This window comes from Hippocampus comes, unplaced genomic scaffold (genome assembly GCF_001891065.2).
Source record: "Hippocampus comes isolate QL1 unplaced genomic scaffold, H_comes_QL1_v1.1 scaffold50, whole genome shotgun sequence".
NCBI classification, from domain to species: Eukaryota; Metazoa; Chordata; class Actinopteri; order Syngnathiformes; family Syngnathidae; genus Hippocampus; species Hippocampus comes.
The window spans coordinates 595,869-618,440 of record NW_017805122.1 but is presented as its reverse complement, the minus strand read 5'-3'; the positions used below and the strand labels follow the sequence as shown (position 1 = coordinate 618,440).

Genomic DNA, 22,572 nt, shown 5'->3' with positions numbered 1-22,572 from the left:
CATGTTGCCTTCAATGACTCCTCGCAAACTCGTTCCGAGCAGATTGTGCTCAATACTAGACAAATTACCCCACACTTAAGTGGTTATGTTTAAACCAGATTGACGCGTAATTGTTTTTATTAAATCAACAAAAAATAATATGTACAATATCTTGTATGTTATTCAATATTAGCACTGCCTGTAAGATGAATCCCACATATACGTCAGCGCTCGAACGCACCTCCCCATTGGGAGCCTTCGCCCTCCCACTGTCGCTGTTTGAATAGCGACACGCGGTTTGTCTTCCCCAATCTACCGTTTCTCTCCTACGAGGTATTTTATGTCCCTTTTCCTGGGTGCATTTCACTTTTATCTGCTTAACCATTGTTTCCTCCTCTAAAACATTCCAGTAGAAAATGACAAGTGTTTTCGAAACGTCAACTCTTAATCAATAGCGGGACTTGTGCTCCCTGCAAGCGACGAAAATGGCATGGAAACGCACTAACTTTGACAAGTGCAGTTATAAACCTCTTGGTAACTACAGCAATTTTTTTCTACGCTAAATTTGTTTTTCCAATACGTCTGCTCTCTACTTTTATACCACAAGGTGGCAGTATACTGAAACACTTCAACGTAAGACTCAATGCAAACGCCCCCAGGGTATTTTTACGACAGCGGAGATTTAATTGAAAACACCTTGTTTTATAATTAACAAAAAAACAGGTGACTGTGACACAAGCCTATCTCCATTTTATTCTATTGACAAACTGAAGTGTTTTTATTTTCATGTTTTCACCCTCCACAGACCGAGAGCGACGTAAAAGTTTCTGAAAGACGCAAGATGATGGAAGGACTACGCGGAACCAAAAGGGGGAAAAAAAAGCATCCCAGTAAGCCTCATGTCGGAAATTTTATTATGAGAATGAGTTTAGCCCATATCTAAATCTCAGTTAAAATCGTAGGAGTGACCTGTCGCTAGCATGTCACTTCTTCTTATTCTTATTTATCTTTGTAATGTTTTTATACAGTACATTTTTTGTGTTATTTTTACCATGACGCCTTCTTAAAATTGATTTCAAACAAAAATTGTAGTTGTTATTGAGATATTTGCCAATATATTCTGTAGATTTTACTGTTTAGATAAATGCGCACGCTCACAGGTGTTTTCCATCCATCACCGGTATATCTAACCATTACTTCAGCTCACCCTGAACAGATGGGAACTAACGGAGCAGATAACCGATTCCCTCATCTGTGCCGTAAATCTTAACGTACAGATCCATCATGGCGCAACAACGCCTTGGCCTTTCTGGCGCAGGCCAAATTGACTTTTCCATCTTGCTTGACAGCGACGTGTCCCCTCTCCCACCTTGCAACTTCGTGCAACGTGAACTTCCTGACTGCGGGCCTGCTGTGGAAGGACGATATGCAAAATCTGTAGAACCATCAGCATTCTCCCAACAAGTCATGTTTAAGGTAAGTCTCTTCTAACTCTCACTGTGCACTACAACCGGACTGCGGACAGGTGAGCGGTAACGCCCTTGTGTATAGAGGGAAACATTTTTTTTTTTGTCGTAATTACTGAATTAAATGTTTTATAATCATGTGTGCATGATGAATGTCATGACAGCAATTACTCCCCCTCAGTGTCACGGTGGCCCCTAAGTCCAAATATTGCACTCGCATTCATATCGCGCTCCGTCTGAGGTCCTTCGGCTTGTCAGTCCTTGAAGGAAGGTCAATGTCAGAGCGGCGTATTCAAATGAGTTTCCCAGTCCGGGTGTTGAATTATTCAAGATTTATCTGTATTTATTTTTTTAAATGTCACCCAAGAGTAACTGTGCGCCTGCTAATCCCCCGTTACATTGAAAGAGTCAGGACCTTGTTGAAAATGTAATTAATAAGGCATTCAGTGAGAGTTCAAACAAAGGTCACTGGATCTTTTATTGAGTGACTCCAAATGTTATCAAAGTCAAGTTGGATTCTCACTATTTTAATGCAGGCCGGGACTTTTTTGCTCCCCCTATGCCCCTCATTGACCCCAATGCATACTGTATGGGAAAGTGCTGAGGTTGGGCCCCATCAATCACGGTTGCCGGGGTAACCAGTAATGGCTGGCGTGATGCGTGCTGTTCACGGGTGACCTTGACTGTCTACGGATGTCTTCACGTGATAAACAACCTCGCGGGGACTGTGCTGCCATTGCTCATATCAATCATGTTTTTGTTACGTTTTTTTTTTAACCTTCGCCTACTTGCCTCCGTCCTTTTCTTAGTTAGTTTGCAGGATTGATAGATAAGTACATAAAGTAATATACAAATGCAGTTTGACTTCGGCTATTTGCTGATATTGTGGAACCTATCCTGTTTTTTTTTTTTCCTTGCATGCAAAACTCACCTATTTGCTTTCTTTGCGCGTAGGCACTCATTGTTTCCGTGTATCGGCTCATAAATTAGCATTGGTTAATAAAATAAAATAAACACATGCCCCTTCTACATCCAACCAGATAATGCTTCCATCACTTATCTTGTACCTTTGTACACTAAGAGGAGTTGATATAATTCTAAGCATTCTTTTATTGTTATTATTGCAATGACAAATATTGCCATGTGCAAGAGTGGGTGTCTGAATATGTACAATCTTGATGGAGGTTTAAACTCCACTTAGTGAAATAGATTTCATCCCTTTTTTTTTTTTTCTGGGGGCGGGGGGGGGGTCACTTTTATCTAATTTTCTGAATGTACACCGATGACTCGCTGAGGTACTTTTGACCTCTCAGCGTGAGGCTGGGCTCAACCATCTAACACATCTTCAAGGTCCAGTTGACATTTACAAGGCTACAAGAGAATAAAATTCAGCTCAGGCCATTAGCACCACATTACGAGCCCCGGGGGGAGTTTTCGGAACTTAATTCCATGTAATGAATTAAACGGCGATTGTGGACTCTAAATCGAAACCTGTAAATGCCCCTCATCTCATAGGTCCTTGTCTGTTCTTTACCGGGCCCTTCGGCCAGCATTCCTTAGGTGCTGTTTGCTTTTCCACTCCCGTCGTGTTTCCGCTCCAACTTGAGTGCATGTATTTCTTAAAAGAAGACCCTGAATGTTTTCCCGTGGCCACCTCAAGCTCGTACGAATGCATTCGTAACATTGGTGGGCCGCACACACAAGGGCCTCATTTAAATTCGGCCGGAGCGACGCTTAGCTTCTCATCCATTTCGTGCCTTTGCGGCAGTGTTTATCAATACAAGGCTGATGCGATCTGCAAGACCACCTTTGTGGCATTTCCCATGTCGACGTTGGCTTGTGTACGTAAGCGATTGCACCACATTTCCTGCCTGTGTGTGTGTGTGTTTTTTTTTTTTTTTTTTCATCATGAGAATGCCACCGAAGGATAATCTGATTACAATATAACCGCCGCCATCCGTAAAGATTTAAAGATTCCGAATAGCGATCGTATTCATCACTGCCTGGGGACTTTGCCACTTGGTGGCACTGTAGTTGTTTGTGCCAATGGAAATCGAGTTAAAGCTGAGGGTGTTTAGACAAGAGCAACATAGGAGGGGGGAGGGTGGGGGGTGAAGTGAAGAAAAATGTGTGTGGGTTGTCATTGTCTGCTGCCTCTCGCTATTTCTGTCACTGGTGCTTATACTACCACAATGAGCAGTAATGCCAGACGGCATACAGTAAACCGTGGCCTGAATTGGAATAATTGTCTCTGCATGTCGTCTTGCATTGTTTTAACGTCTGATTAAAAAAAAAAAAAAAAAAAAAAAAATAGCATGACCTTCTGACTTCATTATTGTGGTTCTAGCTTGGAGTGCTGGTGTTATGTATTGCACCCACGCAGGAGTTGGTTAAAACCTGACTCGAGTCTCAGTAATTTGGTCAAGTGTACTTTATGAGTGTACTTCGCTGTGTTGTGCTCAGGCCATGTCTAATTTAACAATTTTGCTTTGGCCTTCTGCTATGGCATTTTGGGGACGAGGACCTCTGTTGAAGCGAGGGGCCGAGCTTCATATCGTCAGCTCTTTGCCGTGTCTAATAAAAAAAAAAAAAAAAAAAAAAACCCAGTTTTGTCGCCATCTTGTGTAATAGAGGCAACTATAAACCTTTTTGGGTGGGCGTCAATTGCAGATTTTCGCTCTTTGTGGTATTGCTAGGCTCCTATCCAGTCATTTATCCCCAGAGTCCAAAAGGAAATAAAATGGCTAAAAGGAAAGTAGTAACTAGTATTTTTATGGGTTACATGGGCACTTCTGCTGATGTGTTCAAAATGATATTAAAGTATTTGGAGATCATAGATTAGATTGTGGTGTGTTTGGGGTTGAAACTGTGTATACGTACATATTTTTTTAAATGGTTCAATGGCTTCCATGAGTTGCACATTTAAAAATCTATTTATTCGTTTTGCTATTTGCATCGGGCCCTCTAACCCATGTGAATAACAAGAATTCACTTTGTAGGATTTGACCACTACTATATTATACCACATATAAGCTACTTGGATATGTATACTTTAGTAAACCGAAGTACTTTATGATTATATGTAAATTGGGTACTGTATTAATCCAATGAGTTAGATTAAAATAATGTAGCTGAACGAAATCCAACGGAAGCTGCTCTTTTTCTTGATTTGATGACTTTTTTTTGTCGCTATTTTAATAATGGACAGTTGTTAGCAATGATATCAGTCAGGAGTCTGTTCCATTTGGTGAAGCAAGTAAGAGACAATGTAAAAATACTGGATATCTGAAAAAAAAAAAAAGAACAATCTTGTCTAGCAATTAAATACGTTCCTAAATGGTCAAAAATGAGTAAATCGACAAAGATAGAAATGCACATCTGGGCGCGCTCATTTCCTCGGCGTCGGGAGTCCACCTTTCGCCAAGCAGCTCCTCCTCCCCCCCGCACGCCGCCCAGCAATGGTACGTTCCGCGTAGGTTGCGTTTAGCTCCAAGACCGGCGGACGGTCCTCCTGACTCCTCATCAGTACCGTCAGAGCCCAATCGGGAAGGTTCGAGCGAGCGGAACCTTCACCCCGTCTCTTTATTCTCGCCTTCCTCGGCCATGAAACAGACTTTAAGCGAACTCATGAGGATGAGCAAAATATGCCGGATGGTACTCGCCACTTGTTTGGGATCCTTTATACTGGTCATCTTTTATTTCCAAAGTATGTTCCAACCAGGTAGGACCCATTGTCTCTTCTCTTCTTCCCAATGCTCGCGCGTGTGTGTGTGTTAAGCCACCCTATCAATTTGTTTGCACCAGCCGCATAATCGATACGACTTGATGCCGAAGCAGGCGCCTCTACGCTGGAGCGCTCTGTTCGAATCGATCCGCCTCCACATTGATCCGTTTGGTCTTTTGAAGATATGCCGGCGTGCTTTCGCCGGTCGAAGCGGTGGCATTGTGCGGCAAAAGGCGTGAAAGAAATCAGACGCCCCGGTTCCGTGAAGTGATGCGTAAAAGGGCGCACGCTTGACAGGGGGCGACCCAAGCTGGGAAACACGCGCTGTCCATGTCCGTGAAGGCAACGTGAAACAAAAGCAGCTGCTCTTTCACTTTAGCTTGTGGGAAACAGCGGTGCCTTGACTTGCGCCTTTAATTTGTTCCCCGTGCACGCTCGTTATTTAAAACCCTCCCTTCCCAATTCATCTTCCACCGATGAAATGAATGAGTGGCCCTCCCCCAAAAAACACCAACCAAAATGTTCTAACGTGCATTTGAAGTGAGGAAAAATAAGTACTGATAATGTTGTACTTAATAAAAACATTCTGTATTAACGTATTCAATAGAATGTGAATCATGATTATAGTTCAGTGGACCTCCTTGTAGTGTGCGCACCTTAACCACCAGGGGGCAGTGTAATAAACACAGACTGCACTTTGATTTGACGGTGTGACACGAAGACGTCACAACTGAGCTCCAGTCGCATGAGTCATTTCTCACAGAGGATAACGAATATATGCCTGTGAATATAGTTTCCTTTACTCGTCTGTGGCATTTTTTTAAATTGTGTGTTGGCATTAAGCTATCGGCAAAGTAACGCGGTTTTGAAGCAATACACGTCATTCTCATTGTTTGATTTTTAGAAACTTCAAGCCACGAAGGTGTGAGTTTGTGGGTTTCAAGGGCACTTGTTCCCCCATCCATTTTCTCTCGTTCTTTTCACTCGGGTTGTGGGAGAGCCGGAGCCTATCCCAGTTGCCTTTGGGAACACCCTGTGGTGGTCGCCAGCCAATCGCAGGGCAAATTTAGACAAACATTCACACCAATTTGATTCTTAATATTCTTTTTTTTTTTTTGGAATGTGGGAGGAAGCAAAACCCACTCAAGAACCCCTCAACCCCACTCTTTGTCCGGCTGAGATAGACTCCAGTTACCCAAGACCTGAATGAGGTCAAGCCGTCTAGAAGTGGATGGGTATAAGTTCTTTCGTTATAATTATTTTAGCATTCAGACTGTGTTGGGGATTGTTGCCTGTGTCTGTCATCCAAAAGCAGTTCAAACCAGTTGCCCGATTGTGGAATGAATGAATGAAGTTGTCTGCCTGTGAATAATTTTCCCTGTAGTCATTCAAGGAAATGTAGTCAAATGACCACCTCACACTGACTCTTGGTTCTGTTGAGATTTTCTTCCATAGAAGGGAGGGTTTCTCTCCCCCCCGCCCCTTCTTTCCCGAAGCGCTCTCTCATGTGGTGTTCTGCCGGTTCTGTTTAATATGTGAGCAGCGTGGTGCTGGATCTGATCCATATCAAGAGTGCCTTGAGGTAACGCTTGTCGTGCATTGGCGCTGAATCAATGTAAATGAATTGAGCTTATAAACGCTACCTTTGCCAACAGATATTGCTCGTCAGTCAGTGCAGTGTTTTGGGAATATTTGATCACCTTTTTGGGGATCGGATCTTCCTCTCGGGTTCTCCTTGGGCGTTGCATCATGCTCTCCTTCCACGTGCGTAGAGGTCACGGAGTTTTATTTTAATGACAGGCTTCTGCGTTTCAGGATGCTGTGACCAAAGGGGAGCAGTTTTAAAGAAGGATTTGGGGTATGGATTTTTTTTTTTTCATAAGTTAAACCAATTCCCAGGTGTTTTTCATGAAACTTCTCCGACATTCTTCCGTCAAAATAAGCAAAGGATAAAGATTACAGGACACTTAACCTCCATTTGTTACAGTCTGGTAACTCGGTTTTGGGTGGGTGGTCCTTTCATGTAAATGCAGAGTATGCCTTTCATTAAGCGGGATTGGAAAAAGTGCTTTTTTTTTTTTTTTTTAACAACTAGCAACAACTTGAACCACTTTTTATGTTTTTATTTGTGGCTCGCCTATAATGCAAATTGCAGCACAAAGCAAAAAAAAAATTGAAAAAAAAATCCACCAAGCAACACTTGGGGCTTAATGGACCACCAAAGGCGACTCACAAAATATGTACTAGGTTGTTTAATTTCACACTTAGTGGTTGGGCGAGCCCTTTAGAGACCCAACTATTTGTATTTAAGTGATTTAAAAAAAGCCATTTCCATTATATCGCCTTACTTAAAAGTTCTAATCCTTTATCTTATATTCAGTCAGTTGCCTTGAGATGGATTTGTTTGGTTAGTTTACATTCTTTTTCCAATGCCCCCGCGGCACTTGGGATACTTGAGGCACAGACGCGGCACCATTGTTGTTTGTCAGATAACGTTCCCGGGCCGGCGTCGCCATGGTTGAGGCATGTTTAAGAGGGCTGGCAATGCTGCCTGGCCTCCCAGTGTAAACTCAACCTCCCTACCAGGGACTCGCCGCGAGTTGCGACCCCTTGTTGAAAGTGACAGAAGAAGACGGAGTGGATTCGCACATGGCGCCGTCCCTCCGCGCTCACAATCACACCAAGGGACCATTTAAAGTGTCTAATCAGCCTCCCATGCGTGTTTTTGGAATGCGGGTGGAAACCGGAGTACCCGGAGAAAACCCACGCGGCCATGGGGAGAACATGCGGGCTCCACACAGGAAGGCGGGAGCCGGAATCGAACCCTGCGCCTCCGCATTGTGAGCCCTCCCGAGTTCATGACATATTGTTTAAACCAAACACAGTAATCCAAATAAATATTTTATACCGTTACGGGAACTTTTGTAGTTAGAAATTCACATTAATTGAGGGTGAATTACTGATCAGTGAATGCGCAATTAAGTCATTATTTTCAGTCTGGTGGAAAACCTTGGTTTTAATCCGAGTGTGGTCTGACGAGTAATTGCCGCCCAGAGGATTTGAACCAGAGTGCAAGTCTTGGATGCTCACGGTTAGTCAGCAAGACTGAATCACATGCACATCTGCTGTTTGCAGTCAACTTCCACACTCGCGCTACTGTGGGCATAGTCTACTTTGATTCCAATCAATTATTATGCCTTTTGCTAATCGTCACCAACACATATTGAGTGTATTCAAAAATCCTTTTTTCAGAGCAGTATCTGGATTTACAAAGGACTCATTCATGTTTACTGTTTCCTAATAATTAGGGTTTTTTTCCCTCTCATTCCATTCCAAGTTTGTAACAGCTCAAAGTTGTTTCTTTTTCAAGGCTGTGCTCGATTAAAACCAAACAGTTGTCTTAGTTGCGTTTGATTAAAAGCGTCAAGTCACGCGGCTTTTATCGAAAATGCCCCCACACAAATATTGTCGGAACTTGTGCTAAAATGTATCAAAGTGATTTCACAAAAGCCACACCGACAGTTATAAGTTCTGAGGGCTGTGGTGGACTCCTTGCGGTAAAAAAAACAAAAACAAAAAATACTTTATAAATCAAACCCTATCTATTCAAGGTGGATGAAGACTTGCCACAAATAGCAGAAATCCACACATAATTGCGACCCTCAGCCAGAAGGGTTTGCAATTAGATGCTAAAAGACGCCGGAGAAGCCACAAGATGGCAGCAAAGGACTGTTTTTGTCCAAATGAAGCTACTCAACTCACTTCGTCCATAGTTTGTTGGCACCACGATGCTACCAAATGGCAACGAAGCATGGTAGTATCACCTGAGCGTAATTTAATAAGTCACCGACGATTGATTAAAAGACACTTAATGATGAGAATTTTTCAGTGCTGTACCCCAAGTACTCGGTGTTCATTTTGTTAACGGGCCCCGATTTCGCGGATTGATACATGGCCTCCACCTGTTACCCTTCGAAGAACTGAAATGATGTATGTGGATGGGGGAGGCTAATAAGGAAGTGTGCTGTGAGCGCCGCTTGTTTGGTTTCCCTGTGAAATGCCTCCGGGATAGTTTTGAAGTTTGTGTTTGTGCGCGCGCTGAGGCTGCAAATCTGTTCTGGTTTACGCAACCACGCCATATGCGGGCTCCCTTTTTAACATCCCTCAGAGGTTTCGCTGACAGAGCCTGCGATGGTCGAAAGGCAAAGAATGAGCACATCATGGGAAAGAATGAAAGGTTCCGCCTGTGGAATTTCAACGGGAAACTCGAAATTCCTCACCCTCGTCGCCGCATCGTCAGCTGTTAGCTGACAGCCAGGGTCAACCTGGGTAGGTAACGTCAAACATGGGACGACACGACCGGTCTCACAATTATCCAATCTAACAACCAACTGTATCATTGGGGGAGAAAAAAAAATCCTGATCTGATGTCTGAAATTTCTTTCCTGTGCAAAGTTTTTCAGTCTCGTTGATGAACCCTTTCAGCGACAGCGGTTACTACAGTGGACAGCATACAAGTGCCAACTCGCTCCCACGATTAGTCAAGCACAGAAACATGGCACTTAAGAACTTGCGAGATTTTATAATGTACACTGTATCTTTTTTTTTTGTTGCATCAGCTGTATTAAAGGCATAGTTTTCCAGAAAATGTTGGCAGAATGAAGAATTGTGCCAATTAAATATCACAAATGTTCATAACCAGTTTTCATGAAACAGTTTCGGCGACACGGTAATCTGCAAGGAATTGATGCCCACCCAAAATGTTTTTTGAATCGCCGGTGGATGTCACAAAATGGCGGCAAAACATTTTTTGTATATTAGACAAGGCTATGGCCTGACTCAAATGACGCTTCTTTCCCGGACATGTCGCAATATGGCGCCAAAATGATCATTTTTGTCGTAGAACAGTTGACTTTTTTCCAGGCAATAACGTAGAGTAAGCGCCCCCCCCCCCTCCAAAAAAAAAATTCAAATAAAAACTGCAAACGCCATACTGTGAATGTACATTAGCTCTCAGTACTAGTTTTGTTTCACTTTTACTTGTTACAGTCCACTTGCATTGGGACCAGAGCTAGAGTGGAATAGTCTGTCTTGATTTTTGTGTGTGTGCAATCAGTGCGTTTGCATCAGTACGCCGCTCACGAACCCTGCAATTGTTTCATATGAAGAGCGGGTTTCGTCTCGGACGTCCTGCTTGTGTGATCTTGGCTTTTCCGGCCCAGCTGCGCCGCTAAATCCCACGTCGAGCATTGTGGCATGGCGGGGGAGGGTGAGGAGGCATCCCCCGTTCATGACTAATCACTGCAGAGGATCAAAGATCAAGGAAGAACATATTAGACGAGCTCCTCCCTCATTTCATGTTCGCCCCCCCCCCCCATATGAAACGAGCCCCGAAATTACCTCAATGGAAACGAGACAACAGTGATCGTATGATTATGATTTGCGAAGTGCGTCCTCTGATCTACCAAGCGCAATAAAAGCCCCTTTTGTCTGAATAACGGCCAAACCAACAGGACGAGCATCTACAATGTCATATGAAATTTTTCGAAGCTCTAGTTTGTGACATCTTGTGTAATATAGTCATTAAATGCCAGATGGTTGGTTTTTTTTGGGGGGGGGTGGTCTTTAGTACATCAGAAGCAGTGACATTAATGATGGCAACTTGCCGAGTCGGCAATGTGCAATCTGCTCCGCAGCGGTTGCTGACATTTTCCCCAAACAGTGGACAGACCGAACCGCGCCTTAATTGCGATTGATGCACTTGCTGTCTGTTCACAAAATGTTTTATCGAAAAAAGGTGAGTTGAGTCCAAACTATTTTTCAGCTTCATTTCAGCCGGCAGTGTTTCTCGCAAGCGGTTGTTAAGTCCTCGTGGTCCGCATTTGCGCTTAGCTTGCTCTCTCTGCTCGCACCCGCGTGCGACTCTTGCCTTGAAGTCTGATAAATGATGCGTTTGTGTGTCTCGCTCCGCGCGCCGGGGCAAAAGGCCGGACGTCTCCCCCCTCGAAATCACTGCAGGAAACTCGCACTCGTCACTCGATATTTCTTTTCCAAACCGGGCGATTGTGACAGCCGAAAACTTAACGAGCTCCCGAGATTGCATCGCGTCATTAAGACGGATACTAAAAGACGCAGTTGTTAAATTAAGGTGCCAATATTTCTTTCCTCTGGCAGAGATTTGCGATCGCACTCAATTATATCCCACTTCGGACTTCTTGGACTCGGTTTGATGAGGTCATCATAAACCCCTGCGGTACGAAGGCTATGAAACGTTTTTCGTAACGCGTTAACAGCCGTCGTTGTAACTCGAGATGCCACCGGCGAAGATGCACAAAGATGCTGCGTGTTGAGTAAACGATCGATTCCCCGCTCATCCGATGTCATGGATATTTACTTCGGACAATCGACGATCGCTCCGATTACTGATCTGAGGCTGTGAAGCATTTTTCGTACCGCGATAACAGCCGTCCTTGTAACACGAGATGCCACTGGCGAAGATGCACAAAGATGCTGCGTGTTGAGTAAACGATCGATTCCCCGCTCATCCGCTGTCATGGATATTTACTTCCGACAATCGACGATCGCTCCGATTACTGATCTGTCAAAATGGGACTCTAAAAGAGGGTGAAGGTCCCATACGGTCACTAGGTGGGCAGTCTCGGTAGCAGCAAAGGGGGGGGTGGAGCAGGGGGTCGGAGATGATTATGTAAACTCATGGCGCGCCCCCGTCCATAACTATCGATTCCCTTGTGAGGTCCTCGCCGCCGAGAAGTAAGTAAAGAGTTGCGAGTGTCGTCCATTCGCCACGTTAGGGCATTCATAACAGCCAGGCAGGAGAGCCGCAGGCTATTTTTAGCCACTGACGAATGGCTCTGTTGCTCGTTCGTCGTGTTTACCTCTGGAGGAGAGGGTGGGCAGGATGAGCGAAAGTGTTTGAGTATGTGTGTGCGCGCTCAGTATGTCTTCGAAAGAGGCTAGTATACAGTGGAAGCTCCACAAAATGCATTTTGCCCTCGAGGTCATACCGTTCGGAATTCCATTTTGTGGAAAATGGCTCTCGGTGTCGAAACGTCACCACTCGAGACGTACGCAACCCTCAGTTCAGTGAGCTTGAAAGTGGCGGGCGGACTGTTTTGCTTTTGCGCCTCAGCAAGTACATTTGTCATGACATCGTTCATAGAAATGAATTTTTTTTTTTTTTTTTTACTGAACTTGATGATATGCCCTTGGAAAAATATCCCTTCTGTCAACTGATGATCTTTTGCTAAATTAACCTTCATTAAACTGCAGGGATCTGTCCTCATTAAGAGTTGCACAGGTGAGACAAGGCCACCTCTGCAAAAATATTTGCAGGTCGCAAGCGCTTTGTTTGTAACAGTAAAGGAGCTCCTTTCGTCCCGCAGTCATGTTGTTAGTGGAATCCGTGCATGTGCAGCGAGTTCTAATCTCCCATCTCCTACCCAGACGCTTTCCCCAGGGACAGTGGCTAACTTATTTTTACGCTTTCATTCCATTCTGAACCTTAAAATGTGACTTAACTGACCCTAAATTGTGACATTTTGACCCTAAAAGCCCAGCTTGAAATGGCCGTACAAATTTACGGAAGATGAAAAATTGTGCTCCGCCCTCGGCGGGTTCCACCTCCCGCTTTCAAAGAGCGTCGGCGCAAGTGCCGCCGTGTTGACAGTGTCTGTCCTCAAGCCGCCAGATGTAGACAGCATGCTGGCAGGGAAGTGAATCGTGGCTTTAATTAAGAGGACGAGCGCCAGGGCCACGTCTCATTAAACGTCTGCCCTGGCGGAACAGTCCAACTCCAGTAGCTGGCTACCGGGTGGCGGAACGGAGGCGCTGGAACCGACTTTCCGCTCCACCTTGTCGCCGGGCCTCTCTAAAAATGGGCTACACCCATTAAGAACAAGCTAAATAGGCGCTTAGATACTCTTCAAGCGCTGATAAATGCCACGATTGCAGGTGGTGGCGTGCTGAGGATTTTATTTGATTTTTTTCCGTGTGTGTGCATGTGTTGCAATGAGCTTTATCTGCGCCGCAATTTCCCCTTCAGTTTCAAATGCCCTACTTTTTTTTTTTTTTGCAACATTGAATCTGAAACGTCACATGGAAACTTTCAGTTGTGCGGGAAGTTGCTCCGAACAAGAGAAGTCTGTTCATCATGATCTGACATCCTCTGAGCCAAAAAAAAAGACTCGATGTAATTTACAAGGCCATGTGAAAAAGAATGCAGGTGCAGCGGTTGTTTTGGCGTGCGAGTGGAACTGACTTTTGACATGTTTCCGCATTTGATTTTATTTATTTTTGACTTGCAAGCCAAACTTTAAGATGCGAGTACGAAAACAAAACTTCTTGTATGTTCATGTGACAATGTACTCGGCCTTCGAAAGGCCTACAAATTGCATTGATCTTACTAGTAGACAACAGGAATTTGAACACAAACGGTGCCACAACACATGTAGACAGACAATATAATACTCAAAGGCGAGTAGTATTCTGTATATTTTTGGGAATTCGCTCATAGCGCCGTCAACTTAGGACTTACCGAGCAATTGTGAGCACCTTTTACATCTGTAGGTCTGAACGTTGCTGCACCCTGGTGGCCAATGCACAATGTACGGCTTGAATGGCTTCATGGCATTTCCATTCCTTTTGCTTGGGAAATGTTCTCTGAATGCAAATGCGTTGTGTGTCTCAACGGTGGGAAATCCAGCTCGCCTGAGGGAAAGCGGTCTCGAAATTGGATGGGTGAACGACGAAATCGACACGATGCCGTCATAGTTAGGAGTTATGGCACTGGGCAATCTGAAAACATTTTCATCGGGTATAAATTACGCTCACACATGTTTTTGTTGAATAATCCAATTCCACTGCACAAGCCGGTCGAGTGTGATGTGATATTTCCCTTTTTAAGTATCTCATAATGTGACAAATGACATTTTATGGCGCCGTTTAAAAAAATCTTGGAAAATTCTTCTCGTGGTTAGCGCTCCTTGGATTAGATGTCCTCAAACCCCAACTGCTTCCATAAATCCCCCCCCCCCCCTTCCTCTTTTTCTATACATGCCGCGCAGCGTTGCTTTCATGCCCATCTGTCCGGTGGTTTCCTTTTTTTTTTTTTTTCCGGACGTCGTTTCCAGCGCGGTCGTCCGGTTTGCCCGGCGGATCGACGGACGCCGCCATCATCCCCTCTGCGGATTCCGTGCCGCAGTCGAGTCCCGGGGCTGGACGCTTCAACGTCCTCCAAAAAGGGGTCAGAGCGGACGCGTTGGCAAGAGACGTGCGAGCAAACTCGTAGGACTGACTCAGCAAGTTCGTGGGTACACACCAACATAGTGCCGCAACGCCTCCCTCGAGTGAAATGGGTTTTGAGACGGGTCGACGAGCTTGTCATTAGGTCCTCATATCATTCATCGAATAAGTTTACGATGTCAAAATAGATCCTTTTAAATGCTCTGTGTATTCTATTATTGCATACCTGATCCAAAACAATCCAACCCAACTTTATTGACGTTAGGAAGAAAAGGCACGAGTAGGCAATATTAAAAAAAAAAAAAATGACAGAGCACAGAAAACTAAACATAAAAAACAGCAGAAGTTAAACGCCAGAATAAAGTCGAATAAAAGAGTTTTTAATGTTGACACTTAACATATTCATTGTTTAAAAAAAAAAAGAAATTGCCGTCAGCTGACTTTTTTTTTTTCTTCGCATGTGACAGCTCCGAAGCACCGATCACAAAGAACTCCAGTCATCGGCTGTGACTTGTGGAGCGTTATTGTGTTGCGTGCTCCTTCAAAGTCACCCGACGATAAACTGCGCACCCGTGACGGGGCGAACGGCGCTTCCGGATCCGCGCCGGTCGTCGATTTCGCAATCCAAGCGTGACATATTTTCAAAATGGATCACTGTGGAATGTTGCGTTTCATGAAAACTCCAAAAATGAACGCCGTGTCACGTCGATGACACGGAACATGCCCAATCTGACTATCGTTACCATGACAACTGGGGCACAGCGAGGCCACATGGACAAATTGGCCGACCAAGTCATTATATTTAGTTGGGCGGCAGCTACCGCCTGTTATTCCACGCAAGGATTGTGCTGATGAGCCAACCATCCATCCATTTTCAGATCTGCTTCTCCTCACAAGGGTCGCGGGGGGAGGGGGGGGGGTGCTGGAGCCTATCCCAGCCGACACCGCACTTCTGCTTTACCTGTTGATGCTTCCTTGTAGTTGCTCGAAAATTGGATGGAAAGCATTTCATCGTCATTGCGCCGTCCTCTCACCCGACGACTGCGCGCGCCCTTTCCGCCACGCGTCACAAATGCTGCTAACACGCCGCAGTAGGTCTTAAATAATTTAACCGGCCAACCCTTTTGCCGCCGTTAATCTAATCTTCTTGAGATGATGAATGCCGCCCGTCGCCTGCTCAATGCCGTGCAGGTGCCGTGAGGAGGACATTGTTCCCTCATTCCACAGTCCCCCCCCCCACCCCTCACCCCTCCCCGCTTTTGACCAGAGACAGATGAACGTGACGGAAACAATTGCTACCGGGCTTCCACCATGTGCTGTGCAGACAAAGGTTTCTCAGCCGGCACACATTTCGAGGCTGGTTGTCCAATTGGTGTCTATATCCCGGAGGAGGGGGCGGGGAGAAAGTGTGTTTCTGATGTGCAAAATGTCTTAAAGCGGATATTAAGTCTTTCCTGTAATCATTCATTTCTTAGTTTTGCCACCTTGGGCAGGCAGGCCCCAAGAGGAGCTCATCCGTCATTCTCCATCTGAGAGCGGCCATCTGTCGTCTCCTTGTCTGCTTGCTGTTTTTTTTTTTTTTTTTTTGCACATGCGGGATGTTCACCTGCTTCTGGGAATATTTATTACCGCGAAAATGGCAGCGAAAGGAAGAATGATGAAAGTCGGGAAAACGGGAGAGGGGGTGTGGGGGGGGGGTGAATGCTCAAAGCTTCAACACGTCACTCCTCCTCCTACTCCTCCTCGGGCTGTTATCAGCGCATTTTGCCCATCGGATGGGGTTGCCATGGCGATGGCGAGTGAGGGCTACAATGGGAACAGACATCCTGGCCCAGTTGGTAACCTGGCGGAGGCGTGAGTCTGGTTTAAGGATTGGGGATGGGCATTCAGTTCATCAAATCATTTGAATTTTTTTTTTCTTTCATTTCTGAATGTTCTGAACTCCTGCTTCAATGGCGGTGTTATATTGGTAGGAATAGTGCGGCCCAAAAGACTTCGTGGCTGACAACGGCCATAATAATCTATGACTTGGTCCTAAACTCATTCACTCCCAAAGACGTTTTTAAACGTCTTTTCAGACTTGGTCTAGAATTGGCTGCTACTGAATGAGTTAAGAATTCTGCTGATTCAGTATTATAAATCGGCACTGAACAGGAGCTCAGAACATTCACTGACATTCTCCCATGCCATTAAAAACCGCAAATTATGAGCATGACTCATGCGCAAAAGTAATTCCGTCAGGGTTCGTGCAGGAATGACTCGGCCGTAGTAAATTTTGTCACCCGCAGATAGATAAGTTGACTCATTCCGAAATCTGGCGTCGAAAGATTTCCACAAATGTTGCTTGTGTGGGCCGCCGATTCGGTGTCAGTAAAATCCCGCTGCCCCATCCAGTTTGCGGCACTCGTGCGCCGAGCTGTTTCCTGAACAATTTTTTCCGCCTCCCAATGCATTCCGAATGCTTAAAAGGCGCGTTACTTCTAACGTGGGAGAAATGGAGCGTAGCCTAGGCGCGAGTGACAGCCCCCCCCGCCCCTCCCCATATCACTTTGAAGCGTCTGATGACCCACTTATTTCTTCATCGGGCGTCAATTGTCACTGATGATTACCTGCTAAACTTTCCCTGGGGGGGGCACATGTTTCATTTCTGCCGTCTGATCAGTGTTCTGTCGATTGCCATTGTTGCCTCTTGTGTCGCCTGTGGTGGACACGTTTATATTTTAAGCAGTACTGGTTCCATTCGGTTTGCCAAAGTGTGTTTGGTAGCGGAGAAGTGCCAATTGTTGTGCAGGCTGTTGAGCGCCAACCCAACACCAGCGTACTCTTATTTCCGCTTGTATCCGGCTGCTTGCTCCACAATCAACCATGTCCGCTCCTCCGATTTGCCCTCTCGCAAACTAAATCGGGATGACCGGGACACGCGTTCGCCGTCTCGGATCGATTTCCGCCAAGTCGCCGTGGTCAGCTGACTGTTAAGACAAAAAGGCAGAGCCAATGGGCTGCGTTTCTTCACGTCAACAAGGCTCGCGCACAAACGCTAACTTGCGGCCGCTCAAGACCTATAATTTCCACCGCTGTCTATTTTAGGAGGGCTCGAAGCGCTGGAAAAAAAACACAGACGCACTATAATTTAACAGTGCATAAACGTTGAGCTGCAGCAGGCACTGAAGGCATTCCGAATGCGAGACGACGAGACGGGGGAGAAAACGGTGAAATAAATCTCGTCGGCGCTCGTATATGTTCTCACAAATTTACAAAATGTCATCAGTGACCCGATTAAAAGATACGGAGACAATTTACGTATCATTTAATTTACGCATGGAAGCAGCTTTTGTTTTGCCATGCACTTGTGAGGATGACGAGGCACACAAAAAAATCCCCCCCAAAAAATTAAGTAACCTCGTTTTGTTTTACGACAAAGCCAAAATAGTCTACGATATGCCCGGTGAACTTAAAGGCTCGACGCAGCTCTTTTTCCACAAAATCTTCCTCTGCCGCCCGGTATTCTCCCATTGTTGCATCATACTGAACTCGAGTTCCTTTTTTTTAGCCGCCGCCTGCTGAGAAAGCGAACCGCCGATCGCTCTGCTGCTTAATTCCAAGCGTAATGAAAGGGGCAACGGGAACGTAAAGTTTAAAAAAAAAAAAAGGTAATGGCTTCGTTCTCTGTGCAGTCTAATTGGTTCCCTGAAATGTGGAAACGCAAACCACTGCTGGCCTCCATTGGAAATAATGGCGTCGACAATAGGCTCTTATGCGCATGAGACGGGAGCATTGCACGATAAACAACCTATTAAAAGAATTGCCTTCCTCCGTCACATTGTTCACGAACAAACACAATCGCACCGTGCCTTTTCGACTCTTTCAATCCAGCGGGAAACCCAATTAAAAGTGGAAACAAATTACACTCGGATGAAAATGTTGGTCAGTTAGTCCACATCAGACCGTCTAAGACAGTGGTGTCAAACATACGGCCTGCTGGCCAGAACCGGCCCCCCGAGAGGTTTGATTCGGCCCGCGGGATAATTTAAAAGTGAAAAAAAAAATGCATTAAAGACACAGAATGAATATTTCAAAATAATATACAATTCGTGGATTATCCACTAGGGGGCACACTTTTGATCACAGTAGAAGACAACATTGTTTTGATCGGGGAAGAAAACAGCAGTCTCAGTCTGTCACCGAGATAGACCCAACGCAGCAAATGATATGAAAGCGCCAATCAATGCTTCTTGAGACCAAAACAAAGGAAAGAGATGATATTATGGTGATTCATAGCACAGTATGGTATAATGTTAATGGTTCGGCCAACTTGACATCTACCGAGTCCGTATGTGGCCCACAATGTGAAATGAGTTTGACACCCCTGGTCTAAGATTTATCCATTTAAATGATACAAAACAAAATTGTCAAAATTCAGAGATGTGCATCGCTTTTGCTTTTACGTTCCGATAGCAAGTCGCGGTGACAACTTGCCGTTAGCATTTAGCGTGCGCAGCCGGTCACGCGTCTGCCCGTGCGTCTTAATTCGGCGTCTTGTGTCACCACACTGACAAGTCGTTTTTTTTTTTTTTGTTTTGTTTTTTTTTCTCGCGGCTGGAGCAGAGAATGAAATCAAAACAATCAATCATTTAGCGCGCCGCCCGCACACATTTAGATGAACTACATTCGAAACAAATAACGCCGCACCGCCCCGATGGGAAATCACGGCGCAAATTCAAAAAAAAACACTTTGAAGCCGCTCGCGACACAATCCTCATCTTGAAATTGACGCAGCTCGTCCGACATGACTCCAGTTTATTCTTTTTTTTTTTATTCCAATTACAATGCGTTTGTGTTGAACGCGCGCGCTTCAAAGCACCCATGCCCGATTCTCGCCCCAACTTGCTTGCTTGACTTCTGCCGATTCATCTTCAAGCGACTCGCATCCAGTCGAGCCTTTACGAGGTTGTTTGGGATCTAAAAGCGGATGTTTTAGTGCTAAAATAAGAACTTTGTTCTCGCCGGAGGAGCTCATGCATTTTGCATTAGTTCGAGGTTTGTTGATGCGACATTTTGGAGTCAAAAACAAAATGGCCTCTGATCACACAGACGCTTACAAGCTGACAAAGCTCGTGCAAGCTCAAACTAACACTTATAATGAGCCCGTTATTATAGACACAGAAACAATATTGTGCAAATCTTTGTCACGCCCCCAAAATTTACAAGGTGACAGTGCAGGTAAGGCATTTAGTGATAGCCAAAATAAAACGGCACACTGAAATTTGGATCATGTGACGGGAGGAAAGTGCCTGTTTTGATACTCGATCCATGAAACTAAAAGATTGAGGGATTAAATCAGGAGCGCCATAACTCAAAGCCTCGCTGCAGTCGTCCGCAGAGGCTCGTCTCAAAGCTCCCTCCGCTTGACTGTCGGTAAAAAAAAAAAAAAATCAAATAAAATACTGTAACCATCTCGGTGGACTCTGCCTTTGTGGTTTATCTAAATCAATCTTGTCTCCCTTTTACGACCGTGTTTTTTTTTTTTTTCCTCGCTTCTGAATTGCAAAGCCCTTTCGCTTTTTTTCCCCACCCCGCTCTCCACCTCTAATTTTAGTCCCCGAGGCCAGCTGCGCCTCTGGAGGTTTGTCGGAACCTCCCCCGCACCCCCCCCCCCCCACCTCCCCCCCCCCCGCCCCTGCCCACCTCATCAAAAACCCTTTTATCGCAATCACGCGCCACTCCCTAGAGAAGGTTTGAGCTTAAGACAAACAAGTTTGTGTCAGGAAAACAAAACAAAAATCGTACCCAATACGTAGTTATTACAATTAACCGAAATGTGTTCCGCGTCTGGTTTGGTGGAATTTCGTGGAGGCCCTTCTTTCCACAACCGCAATCAACCTGAGATTGCATTTAATGATCATAATCCAGTCCGCATGCCGCCACAGGACAGGACAGGACGGATAAGTTTAGAACACAAATACTGACGCGTCACAATTGCGATTGCGAACCGAACAAGCTATCTTCGTTTGCCTCCCGCAGACGCGTTTCCATCACACGTGCTGCTCTTAAAATGACTCTCTTTTATATATACGATACTCCTATAATAGCACAGCGAGCGCTTAACTGTGTAATGTCGGGTTCTCGTGGTTTTCAATGCAACCCTTTCTTCTTGGAAGTTTTAAATCCTATCTTCAAATCATCTTAAAATATCCTCGGTCACACGCTCACAATTGACCATGTAGCCACACTTCATACAGTTTTGTTTTGTTTTTTTTATTTCGAGTCGCCCTTTTGTCCGCTTTGGGTGCAATTACTTCACACGGGACAAAGAATTGGCAAAAGAAATGCAAATAATTGAACTCCAGGCGAAACAAAGGGAATGTGTCGAAGCAAACTATCACTCATCGTATCAACATATGCGAATCTTTAAAAAAAAAAAAATTTTTTTTCATTAAACTAAAATGTCAATGCTTAAAAACTCAGCAAAATTATTCCTCATCCTGGACCGTCTAACTTTATTAGAATTTTAAAACCGCCCTATCATTTCAGTTCCCGCCCCAAAATAAGCAGAATTATCTCAATTATGATTTGCCCCTTGCATATTTAAAAAAAAAAAAAAAAATTTGTAGCTACAGTGCTCGGGTGACTCGCCAAGCGTGAGCGAGTGTCTGAACCGCCGCTGCTTTCGTAGCCTTGTACGGCGCTGACTCACTTACACACACACACACATGCTAACACACTCTCCCACTTTGTCCGAATGTCATTAGACAGTTGACACCGTGTCTTTTTCTGCTGACTCGGGCTTTCCGCGCCACTCTCACTCGACCCGCCGCGGGTCACTCGCTCGCTCCTCTTGAAAGGCTCGAGTGTCGGCGCAACGCTGACTGACGTCGATGAGGGCGCCGTGTCAACAGACGCACGGGGCGAGGAGGCGACGCCGACCGAAAGGAGAGCGCGGAAACACACGGCCCCACTCATGACTTCGAAACGGCACCCACGCCAAAACGTTTTGACGTACGGCTTATTAGGCGAGGGATGGCGTTCCAATTTCGTCAACAACTCGTCACCGCTGTCATTTCTGGCCTTAAGAATTTGTTAACATGGATGTTGAATTTGACTAATTGTTCCATTTCCACAGCGTCAGAATTTACAGCTATTTGACATGCTAACCGCTAATGCCCAATGTGCTGCCCTCCCAGCCATAATTATATATTTTGGCCTCTGGTCGGAACTATGAAGTCGATCGGGTTGCCCTGGATGACCCTTTTTTTAGCATAGCGGCGTTCTGCTTGGCGAGGAACTGTCAGATGCTCAAGGCGCCGTGAGCAGGTGTGTTGTTTTAGTTTTGCGATCCTCGTAACTTTTCTAACTGGCCTCGTGTGAGACCGTTAAGCTTTGCGATGCAAATTCAAACATGCTGACTCTTCTATTGTGCAGTATTTTATTTGTTTTTTTCACGTATGCTGGATGGTTTCGACTCTGTTCCGAGGCCCCAGAGCACCGCGGGAGGCTTTGATGAGACAATTCACATCGCCGCAGGATACGCCGTAAAAGCAGAGCGAGATCACGTTTACCCAGCTTCCCCGCCCGTAAACTATTTGGCGATCGTCGGTCAAATAAGATGCTGAGTGGTCGATCGCGCCTCCGCCTGGTCTGGCGCCAATCTCAGGAGACTTTGGGTGAGAGGTGGGCTTCTCCCCCTGGACTGGTCGCCAGGCCATCGGATGACCAATCATCGGCTCTTTTTTTAAAAAAAAGGATTCTTGACACTTAAAAGTGAGAAACGGACGCTATTTTGTGCAATGCGGGTTGGGGATTTGGACAGAGATAATCACAAGTAAACAAAAAGTCTTTTGTTTTTTTTTAAAAATCCAGATTGCTCATCTAAGTACATCGTTAAGTCTCGGTTGTTTATCTCTCCCGGTGGAAAAGAGTCTGCCCATGTCGTCGTTGAAGCTGTGTTGTCATGTAGTGAGATTGGATTGGAATGCGAGGGGGAGGGACGGTGGTGGGGGGGCGCTCCTGTCTCATTAAGTTATTGCAAACCATTTGGGTTATTACAAAGCTTTGTGCTGGAAAATGGAGCCGCGATTATGAGCGGGAGTCGGCACCCGTCTGGGTATTAAGCCGCATGCGTTTTTTTTTTTTTTTTTTTTATTT

The 22,572-nt window shown here is 45.2% G+C and overlaps 1 protein-coding gene across 3 annotated transcripts in view; it reads left to right on the top strand.

The window, feature by feature from the left end:
• The window catches only part of chst11 (carbohydrate (chondroitin 4) sulfotransferase 11), a 48,518-nt gene that overhangs the window by 4,176 nt on the left and 21,770 nt on the right, over positions 1 to 22,572 (top strand). Inside the window, exons 1-3 of one of the 3 annotated variants that reach the window (XM_019866193.1) lie at positions 145 to 312; positions 785 to 869; positions 1,329 to 1,455. Coding sequence is in view for 1 of the 3 variants with exons in the window: in XM_019866192.1 (XP_019721751.1) it covers positions 5,049 to 5,166 (118 nt within the window). In the remaining 2 variants the exon portion in view is untranslated. Of the gene's footprint in view, positions 1 to 144; positions 313 to 784; positions 870 to 1,328; positions 1,456 to 4,910; positions 5,167 to 22,572 lie in introns of those variants that run through there. The other 2 variants (XM_019866194.1, XM_019866192.1) reach the window with 2 other exon arrangements.